Below are 11,517 nucleotides of genomic sequence, written 5' to 3'. Positions count from 1 at the left end.
TTTTTCAAAATGTTTCAGTAGGATTTAGATAACTTTGATCCAAAAAATCAGGATTATCTGGATCCAAACAGGGGGCAGGATTTCAAGGAAGAAAATGTAGTAAAACTACAAAAAAATTGGTCAAATACCATATTTGTATCATTAAGTGTATATATTTGTATTTATATTTTGCACGTGACTTGTTTAACTGTTACAGTGATAAAGTAAAAAACATAGACATCGGCTACCAAATAAGCCTTTCAGTATAGTAAAGTCAAAATAAAATAAAAATTATCTTGTGCAAACAATGAAACTGTGAAACAATCCCCAAACATATTTCAATAACAAACAAAAATATATTACATGTTTCTGTCATCACTGTATATTCATTTAAAGGAAACAGAGATGAAACTGTTAAACAATAATGTCTAACAATTGCATCCCTGACTACACGTCCAGTTAGTGCCTCATTCTGACAGAATGCTCAATGAAGCAGTTTTTAACACAAACTACTAGTTTGATATAACACTGTCCTTACATAGTGACAGCTTTAGCAAATATTTTTATAAGAGTTGCAGATTGGACCTTTAAAGTGGACATACTGTATCATGTTAAATCCACTTTTTTAGCCCTTAAATGCATTTTGTTGTATATTTATAGTGTTTAAAAGCACAGAAAAGTTCAAATTAGTCTCTTCAGGTGCTCCATTGATATCTTTATATTCTGTTTTGATCATATTTTTCAATCTGTTTAGATTTTTCTATTCTCTATTATGTTTTTTGAACTATTACATCACAGTATTTGCAGCAGAACTGCCAAATTAAGACATCAACTCCAGGTCCAACACTTCGAGCAATCCACCATTTTTATTTCTGGCTTTTATTTTGTAGTCCAAGCTCCAGGATGCAGAAGTTACGAGAGGATAAGTCAAAATGTTGGGTTGTATACTAGTAGTATACTATGTATACTACACTATGTATACTACACTATATATACTACACTATATATACTACACTATATATACTACACTATGTATACTACACTATGTATACTACACTATATATACTACACTATATATACTACACTATGTATACTACACTATATATACTACACTATATATACTACACTATGTATTCTACACCATGTATACTACACTATGTATACTACACTATATATACTACACTATATATACTACACTATATATACTACACTATGTATTCTACACCATGTATACTACACTATGTATACTACACTATATATACTACACTATATATACTACACCATGTATTCTACACCATGTATACTACACTATATATACTACACCATGTATACTACACTATATATACTACACTATATATACTACACTATGTATTCTACACCATGTATACTACACTATGTATACTACACTATATATACTACACTATATATACTACACTATATATACTACACTATGTATTCTACACCATGTATACTACACTATATATACTACACTATATATACTACACTATATATACTACACCATGTATTCTACACCATGTATACTACACTATGTATACTATACTATATATACTACACCATGTATACTACACTATATATACTACACTATATATACTACACTATATATACTACACTATGTATTCTACACCATGTATACTACACTATGTATACTACACTATATATACTACACTATATATACTACACTATATATACTACACTATGTATTCTACACCATGTATACTACACTATGAACAGAATAAGCAAAATGAAAAAAGAATATACTACATTTGTATATTTTTTCATTATTGATTTGCTTTATATTTTCTTTTTTGAACAAGGTTTATTTATTTAAAATTCAGTTTTACAATGTTATATAGAAAATCACCAACGTTGTTTTCCCTCTTTTCTTCCCTCCCTGAACCCCACAGTCAACACGTAACAAGCCAGACAGGTTAAAAGGATACATAAATAAATACAAAAATAATATTAACAATATTATCACTATTGCGAAAATAAAACAAATCAAAATATACATAGAAATATAATGTAGTTAACAGTTCTAGAATAGGTTTTCCTTACACATCACTATTAAACAATCTTACTTGCGTCCATCTTTTGAAAATAGGCAAGAAAAGGGTCCCAAATTTTGTGAAATTTTTTAACTGAGCCTTTTGTTGTGTATCTGATTTTTTCACGCTGTGTGTAATACATGACATCTCTGACCCAAAGTCCATGTGCCGGTGGCTGTGGATCCTTCCAGCTTAGCAAGATCCTCCTACGAGCCATAAGTGTAGAGAATGCAACCAGTCTAGCCTGGGCCTTGGTCAATTGTGGATTTAAACTCACACCAAAGATTTCAATAAATGGGCAAGGAGCCAGTGCCTTACCACATGCTTTAGAGAGGACTTGGAATATACTGTTCCAGAAGTTATGCAATTTTGGGCAAGTCCAAAACATATACAATAAAGAGCCAGGCTCCTGCTTACAGTGGTCACTAGTGGAGTCAAACCCATCCTTTATCTTACTTAGCTTGGTTTATGACCAGTGGAGGCGGTGCACCACCTTAAATTGAATAACCATGTGTCTGAGGCAGATGGACGAAGTGAAAATTCCCTCAATTATTTTATTCCAACTCTCAGTTGAAATTTATTTACCCAGATCTTCCTCCCATTTACATTTAAGTGGCTGCAATGAAGCCATCTTATATTCATTTAATAACTCATAGGTCAGACTTATTGCATGTTTGGCATCTGGTTTTATCTTAAAGATATCATCTAAAAGAGAGTGAGGTGGACAAGAAGGAAAGGCGTCAGTATTACACACCATAAGTACCTGTAAAAGTGTGACCGTGGCAGGTCAAACTTAGAAACCAATTGTTCAAAAGAGCAGAAGACGTCATCACTGTAGAGTTTATACAAAGAGGTTATTCCACAGTTCTTCCAGATGTTGAATGCCTCATCTGTTAATGATGGAAGAAACATACAATGTCTCTGAGGAGGAGCAATAAGTGATAGATCAACCAGTTTGAAGTGTCTCCTGAACTGGAACCACAGTTTTGGTATAGTGGGACACAGGTGTTGCTAATGCTAATCTGGCACAAAGTAAGGATGGCAGTGTAACATGGTCCACAGACATTTTCTCTTGTATCGCCCATGATGGTGAATTGTCATGATCCAGGCTCCAGTATAACATTGTCCTGACATTAGATGCCCAATAGTAGAACAAAAGGTTTGGGAGAGCCAAGCCTCCAGCGCTCCGAGGGTTTTGTAATACACTTAGTTTTAAACTTGGTGGTTTTTTATTCCAAATAAAAGATGATATTTGGCTGCTCAGATTAGTAAAAAAAGACTTTGTCAAGAAAATTGGGAGACATTGGAACAAATACAGAAATTTAGGAAAGACAGACATTTTAATGATATTTATTCTACCTCAGAGTGAAAGAGGCAGAAACTCCCACCTTGTAAAATCCTGCTTTAGCTTTGAAAGTAACACTTGATAGTTAGATTCATATAGATCCTTATGATTATGAGTGATCCAAATTCCCAAGTATTTAAATTTATTGCGACTCAGTTTAAAAGGGGCTAAAATTGTCGATAAGTCTCCTGATCTCTTTCCAATGAGCATTGCTTCACTCTTTTCATAATTTACCTTATAACCAGATATTGTTCCAAATTGTTCCAACAGGTCGAGAACTGTTGGCAGACTTTCCGACGAGATGAACAGGAGCATATCATCTGCATAAAGCGAGACTTTATGTTCAGTAGTGTTAGATTTTCTTTTAATTTTGTGACTCCTGTGATTCCATAGAAGGTGAGTCATCAGCCATGGTAGGAGGTCACTGTCTCCTGATATTATGACATCATCTCTGTCCTCCTCAGAAGAACCTAAACATTATTTATTCTGTAACTAATGCACATTTAGCCTTTTTATTTAAGACGTTGTTAAAATATCTACAATGTAGATTTGTTTTGTATTTGTTGTGGCTCAGATGAAGAGTCATAAAATAAATTATGAATGGAAGTGGATGTTTATTATTTTTGTGTTTTGATCAAAATACACTTCCAGTTCTTTACATAGCTGTAGCCCACTTTGTGATTTAGAGAACTGTTAATCCAGATTTGGTCAACTTGAAAACTGTAAGTGGATCAAGTTGATCCAATCCAACATTGCTTTGAAAAACCAGCACAAAAAATGGGATTTCCAAATCTGGATCATTTTGATCCAGATTAAATGATTTTAACAACTGACCCAGGATGATGATGATGATGATACACTTTCTACCTGAATAATGAGCATTAATGATGAAGAGCTGGATTCTCCTGTGGGATTAAAACACATTTAATTTGTCACAAAACAACCCTAACCCTCAATGTTGACCGGATTATAAGGAAATGAACCAATCACTGGTAGCGTGCTTCAGGTGGGAGGAGTCAGGGACAAACTCAGAGTTCAGTTAACTCTCTTTCTGGAACAGATAACTCTTAGGCTTAACTTACTGAGTGCTAGGCGTGTGTGTGTGTGTCCACTGCAGAATGTGAGTGTTACATAACCAGTGTGTGTGTTCAGCCACGTGTGGATCAACTCTCACCGATTCTCAGAAACACACTTTATTTTTAGCCTTGAACACACAATATTTTTTATGTCTTAAAGCTGCAGTTTGTATGTTTGTTTGGTTTAATTTGGTCATAAACCATCCTTTGATCAGATAATAATCCAGTGTTAAACCTTAATAATCATGGAGTGTGACGCGATCTATCGGCCAATCAGAGATCTGAGGTGTGTGTAACGTACGCACACATCTGAAGTTACACACAAATCACACACTGTGTTGAATGTGTTTGTCACATTTTATCGTGCAAATAAAAAAGTCACATCTACAGGTAAACGTTATCATGTAAACACTGTGTTTTAGAGCGTGTCAATGTCGCCCTCTAGTGGAAACAGCGACAGCCAATCAGCAGATTTAGACTGGAAGAAGAACGCTCCGCCGCCTAGTCATGTTAACCAGTCAACAGCAGTTGGTTAGTTAGTGGTTACTACAGGTTCAGTGCTCTGTCTCAGTGGGCGGAGTCTGAGGCTGGCAGTAGGTGGTGCCAGCTGACCCAGTGCTGAACAGGAAGTAGATTCCTCAGAGGAATGAAGGCCTCGCCCAGAACACAGCTCTCCCAGAACGGAGCCTCGTCCACAACCCGCAGGTGGATCACCCTTTGGTCCAGGTCCCCACGAGGGATCCGTTCATACACCAGCTGTGGAATACAGACCTTCAGAATAAAGCTCCCACATATACCTTCACAATGAATGACAACGTGTATTTAATAATTATTTAATCCTTGTACTCGTAGAGTCAGAAACAACGAGAAGGGGGGGGTTATCTTATCAATAAACAGGAAGAGATTGATCACCTTTATAATAAGTGCTGACTAGGCACTAGGAGAGAGGCCCAAGGCCAACACATGATGACCTGATAATAATGGATCATGTTTTTCTGCAGTCAGTGTCTTCTCCTCGTTCTTCTCTCTCTGCTCTGTTTCAGGTGAAGCTGATGATGTCACTTCCTGATCTGTGGTTCTAGTCTGGAACACTCTGATGTTCTATCTCTCTATCCTGTTCTGTTGGTCCTTCTGTCTACTAACCACAACCAGTCCACGCAGATGGCTGCCACCTCTGAACCTGGTTCTAACAGAGATTTATTCTGTTAAAGGAAGTTGTTTCTTCTCACTGTCACTAAATACTTGTTCATGTGGATCTTGTTGGGTTTTTTTCTTTATTATTATGAATTTGATATTTTGATAAGCGTATTGAGATGACTGTTATAAATTACGCTAAACTAATAAAATTGAATTGAATTGAATACTGTGTGGAATTCACCTTCTATGCCCTACAGCTAGGGGGCTCTAGCGCTCCGTTTACTGTTGTACACGTCCGTGTTGAGTGGTTCAGTTATTACTTGTATCTGGATGTAGTGGTTACGGATTTATTTTGGAAAATTAAAAACCTAAGTTTATCTTTGACTAACACCACTAAAACAAATATAAATATGTCATTTGTATGAAGTAAAAATATGTTTTAATTGATGGTTTCAGGTCAGGCTCTGATATAAATATATAATGTCTATCACAGTGGTTCTCAACTGGTCCCACCCTGGACCCACGGACATTAAATTACGACCCACTTTTTTTTTTTTTTAGAATTCAGCCAACAAAAACACACATGTTGAAAACACACATATAATATTTTTTCCAACATAAATCTACATATTTTCCTGTGTAACATGAATTTCACAGCATGCCTATCAAAATAACATTTTATTTCAAAATAAAATACAACATGAGAGACATTAAGCATTTATTTAATTTTGACCAGCTGTCCCCGACCCACTTTTGGGTCCCGACCCACCAGTTGAGAATCACTGGTCTATCAGATCTGTAGGTTTCACTTTATCTTTGTCAGGTTCTGGTCAAAGCTTGAATAAGGTTCATGTCATAAATCATCTGTGTTTAAAACCAAATCATCACAAAATCGTCCTCCTCTGAACCTGATCATTCATTCTACACTTCTTTGATGGACTCATCGCTACGTGTGCTGTAGTCTTGGTCGACCAACCATTTCCTTGGTTGACAACAGCCGTACTGACATGATTCTAATTCCAGGAGCAATTATAAGTTGAATGGGTTATCGTTACGTGACAGAAGAGACTAGATTACATTCAAATCAATGTAAAGTTATGCCCCCCCCCCCCCCCCCCCCCCAAGCAACGGGACTTACGTGACCTCGTCCTTCAGTCTGTAGAGCCAAGGCAGAAGCCCCTCCCTCCCCACCTGAACTTACCAGGGCAACATTAAAGCAGTTAATCTTAAATACATCTACACTCATCCTTTAGAAACTCCAGAAGTTGATCATTTAAACCATAAAGTGATACTCAGACCTCTCTCTGGATACTCAGCTACATACACACACACTAAATGCTCAGATGTGCTGCCGTTAGATGTGTGTGTGTGTGTTGAGGCTCCACCTACCATCTCATTGTAGGTGGGGTTACAGGTTCTCCTGGCAGCCTTGGTTTTCCTTTTGCTGGTTTTCTGTGGATCAGGGAGGAGGTAGAGCTTCACGTAGGGGTCAGGGTCAGTGCCGTCCTGTAGGGGGGGCTACACACACACACACACACACACACACACACACACACACACACACACACACACACACACACACACACACACACACACACACACACACACACACACACACACACATGCGTTAGCTACCTGTAGGTCACCTGTGTCAAACTCAAGGCCCGGGGGCCAAATCCGGCCCAATAGAGCGCCCAATTTGGCCCACAGGAGAATTTAAAAATGACAGAAAACATGAATCAATGAGTACATTTAAAACTAATTCAGTAGTAGATTATCTCAGTTCCTCCAAACAATAAGAGTTTTCCCACGCTTATCACATGATGCAGTCATTTTTTAACGGCTGTAATTTCTGGACTATAAGCCGCTACTTTGAACCCTGAGGCTTAAACAATGACGCGGCTAAATTGTGGATTTTTCCCAGTTTTATAAACTTCATGCCTCCACAAAGTTGAGCTCTGTCACATTAGACCAGGTGGAATTATGATATTGTGAACATTAAATCATTGTTGCTCGCACTGAATCATTCTGATCACTCAATCTGTCATGATGTAGACTGCGTCACCATGGCAACGATGCAGATAAATGTTGTCAGAGAGAGAGAGAGCAGCATAGATACAGTAAAATCAGTCAGTTTGTAATAGAAATATAAGCAGCATAAAGTTGTTAAATCACTACGTTAGGTTTGATCAGAGCTCTGACGCTTCCATAAGGAGGACAAACAGAGATCAGAACATCCTGGATATTATGGATATATGAATGTTCTGATCTCCATCTACAGTAAAAGTCAGACAGTTTGTAATAATAAAATAACAGTATAAAGTTACCAAATCACCACGTTGGATTTATTCAGAAGTGATCACATCTGTATTCTGACTCAGAGTCTGACTGTGATCACTCTGTGGTAGTTCACGGTAAGAACAGATGAAGTGGTTTATCAGTGGTTACAGTAAAAATGACCATAAAAAACTGTAAATGTACTGATATGTAGACGTGGAGCAGTGAGGAGGAGACTTCATGTAGTAAAGGAAACTTATCAGATGAAACACCAACATTTCACTTCAACCTAACATGAGTACAGCAGCCCGCCTACCTGCCTGTTCTGATTGGCCGAGTTGTCTGAAGGGCACCTCATCAGACAATAGGGTGTGGCCTATGTTATGCTGCGGCATTTGTGTTGATTTTTCTTAAAAAATTACTAAATTATTGTAATGTGGCCAATTAAACTGTGTTTTATAGCCTGGAAATTATGGTACATTTTTCCAAAATTAGACCACAAAATTAAATAAACAATTGATGAAATAATCAAGGAAATGTAACGTAAGGATCTTGCAGGAACTGATATCTGTCACTTGTTGATTGAGTATTGTTGGTGCCTTATATCGTTTACATTTTATTTATACGTAGAAGTCCAAACGAGGGCATATTAGCGTTTAAATTACCAGGGTTCCCACATTTTTTCACAAAAATTTCTCAAAACTTTTCCAAAATACTTGACCAAATATCCATCACTTAGTTTTGAACAGTTAAGATTTATTCAAGACCATGTCAGGGCAAAAATTGTTAGTTATGTTTATTAACATATTTACTCATAGACCTTATTCTTTTTAAGGCTTTAAGTTGAGACTTTTCATTTCTGCTGTCTCATGTTTTCTGCTCTCTTCTCGAGGTCAGCTTCCCAAAACACATCTTATCCCTCAGACACAGAGGCATCACACAGTCACATGCCTACACACACTCACATAGTCATACATACACACCCAATACACGCACACACCTCCAACACTCACGACAATCAGGAGATACCAGAGAACTGGTTGTTTTGACCTAAAGAAGAAACTGTCTCTTTTCTCCCTCTTCTTTCACTTCCTCTGTCCTCTTTATCTCCTGGGGGGAGGAGGGAGGGGGACTGAGGGGGAATATACATGATGAGTTAGAACTGTGGGCCACTCGATCATCGGACGTCCGCCCAGGGCGGTCACTAATTTTGTCCATCTTTGTATCCATCTTTTTTTTTTATTTGTTTTATAATAAACCTTTTTTATAAAATCATCAATGCCTCGCCTGGACTCCATCATTCAACCAGAGAATAAATCATGTCTCCAAATGAGGTCAACCGCAAATTTGCCGTAACAACCATTAGAGCGCAAAACTGAGCGTTCCTTTCCAATGTACGAGTATACAGAAGTGTAACAGTGTTCTACGGTTAGTAGAAAGAGACTAGCCTAATGTTGCATAGGAATAGCAAAGGATGAATTTTAAAAATTATAATAAAATAGGCTATATTTCCAAAACTTTTACAAAACAGTTAAATTATTCCATGACTTTTTAAGACTGGAAAATATGTTTTTCAAATTCCATAATTCTTCCAAAAATTTCATGACCGTGGGGATCCTGAATTACTCGTTTTCTCTGTTAAAAGTCTCTGGCCCTCTTGACATCAAAGCGGTCCATATTTGACCCCTGAACCAACCCCTGCTGGTGCTGACCAGTCACAGGATAACATGACAACCAGTCAGAGTGTAACTCACCAGGCCTCTGATGTGCATCACCATGATGAACAGTCTAGAGTCTTTGTAGGAGATGGAGAGTTTGACCTCTCCTACATCACAAACATCTGCAACATCTGGACCTTTAGCTGATGAAGGAGGAGCTGAGAGAGAGAAACAGGAAGTGAATGTATGTGAATATAAGGAGATGATTGGCTGTCACTCTCTCACCTGCTGCTTTGCTGATGGACATTCCTGGTTTCTGTATTTGGTCTCTGGGCAGTGGATGGAAGAAGGTTTGGACCAGATGGCACTGAAACACACACACACACACACACACATTGTGTGAGTGTGTGTGTGTGTCTGTAGAAGATGTGGTGGACCTTAGTGAGACTCACCTGAGCGACCTCCTCAATGTGCATCAGGTGCCAAACGTATCCGTTAAGCTCCTCCCTCCTCCTGTCTGCCATCGCATCGCTACGAGATCGACCAATCACAAAGCGGCTGGGAAAACTGTGGGCGGAGTCAATAAAAAAGACGAGTGTGTCCGTAAGTCTGTGTGTAAGTGTGTGTGTGTGTGTGTGTCTGTGTGTTGTGGCAAAGGTTACGTCTATAGACGCTGTCAAAGGAACAACCAATGGCCATCATCCACTGAAGAGGAGGAGGAGCTTACTTAGAGTTACTCCACTACTGTCACTCTATGTGACAACCTGTCAGTTGTTGTCAGTTGTGCTTCTGTCCACAGTGTGTTGATGAGGTCAGACGTTTGATAGTGTGTGTGTGTGTGTGTGTGTGTGTGTGTGTGTGTGTGTGTGTGTGTGTGTGTGTGTGTGTGTGTGTGGAACCAGGATAACTTGGCAGGGGACCTCAGAGGTGTAGTGTGCAGACCCACAGTGTGGACACGCTCTGGCATCAGCCAACCACTGCCCCGCTGTCTTGTGACTTAGTCTGGGAAGACCAAAGGGAGGGAGAAGACCCTGAGAGATAAGCAGGTGTAGGAGGTGTAGGTAGGCGTACCATAAGCAGTTCTTCGACAGACTGGAGGTCTGGCCGCCTCCTGCAGCTCTGAGGATTCTACAGTCGTCCTGGGTCCCCCTTCCCATTAGATACAACCCCCCATAACAAAGAAGCTATGCTGAGTATGTGCAGCCTCTTCATCACTCTAAGTAATCTTCAGGCACATGTATCGCTACTGACTCAGTGAGACCAACCAACTACTCACTACAAGTCTGCTGGTGATGGGTGCCGCACTGAATGATGTGGGAGCTCCTAGCTAGGTCCCTGCAAAGCAGGGGACATGATCAGACAGCATGGGATCGGCCACTTTAATGCAAGTCGCCTCAGACTCTTAAGTCTCTGAGCTGAGCACAATCTCACCAACACCATATTTCAGATAACAAAAATAAACATAAAACCTCCTGGATGCATCCTCAGTTCTAAACACTGGCACCTTGTGGACTACATCATTGTCAGACAATCAGACCGGAGAGATATCCACATCACTTGAGTCATGAGAAGGGCAGAGTGCTTGATGGACCATCGGTTATCATGGCCATGGTCAAGCTGAGAATCCGGCCCGCATTGAGCCTCAGAAAGACCACCAAAAGGAGACTGAACTGCGCTCAGCTACAGGAGACAGAAACACGAAACACCTTCCGCTGTTCTCTAGTGAAACAACTGGAGAACATCGAGTCTTTCCTGGCCAATGAGAGGACAACTACCCTAAGCTCTTTACTCTGTGATGCAGCAGCTCAATCGATTGGTCATAGCAGAAGAAAAAATCAGGACTTGTTTAATGAGAACTCTACTAAATAACATGTATAAAGCCCAAAAGGCCTCACTCATGAATCCATCTTCTGTAGTCCTGAAGAACCAATGGTAGGACCAAAGGAAAGAGGTCCAGAGGAGTCTGAGGGAAATTCACT

General features: G+C 39.2%; 1 protein-coding gene across 1 annotated transcript in view; it reads right to left on the bottom strand.

Moving 5' to 3' along the window:
• Positions 1–4,804: 4,804 nt before the first annotated feature.
• pik3c2b (phosphatidylinositol-4-phosphate 3-kinase, catalytic subunit type 2 beta) overlaps positions 4,805–11,517 on the bottom strand; it is a 38,110-nt gene continuing 31,397 nt past the window's right edge. Inside the window, 5 exon segments of the mRNA XM_028447750.1 lie at positions 4,805–5,222; positions 6,993–7,121; positions 9,635–9,756; positions 9,824–9,905; positions 9,991–10,105. Coding sequence (XP_028303551.1) covers positions 5,034–5,222; positions 6,993–7,121; positions 9,635–9,756; positions 9,824–9,905; positions 9,991–10,105 — 637 coding nt within the window. The 3' untranslated portion in view covers positions 4,805–5,033.

The sequence above is a fragment of the Gouania willdenowi genome, chromosome 5, assembly GCF_900634775.1.
Source record: "Gouania willdenowi chromosome 5, fGouWil2.1, whole genome shotgun sequence".
NCBI lineage: Eukaryota > Metazoa > Chordata > Actinopteri > Blenniiformes > Gobiesocidae > Gouania > Gouania willdenowi.
The sequence above is the reverse complement of the archived record's forward strand: the minus strand, read 5'-3'. Positions and strand labels throughout refer to the sequence as shown.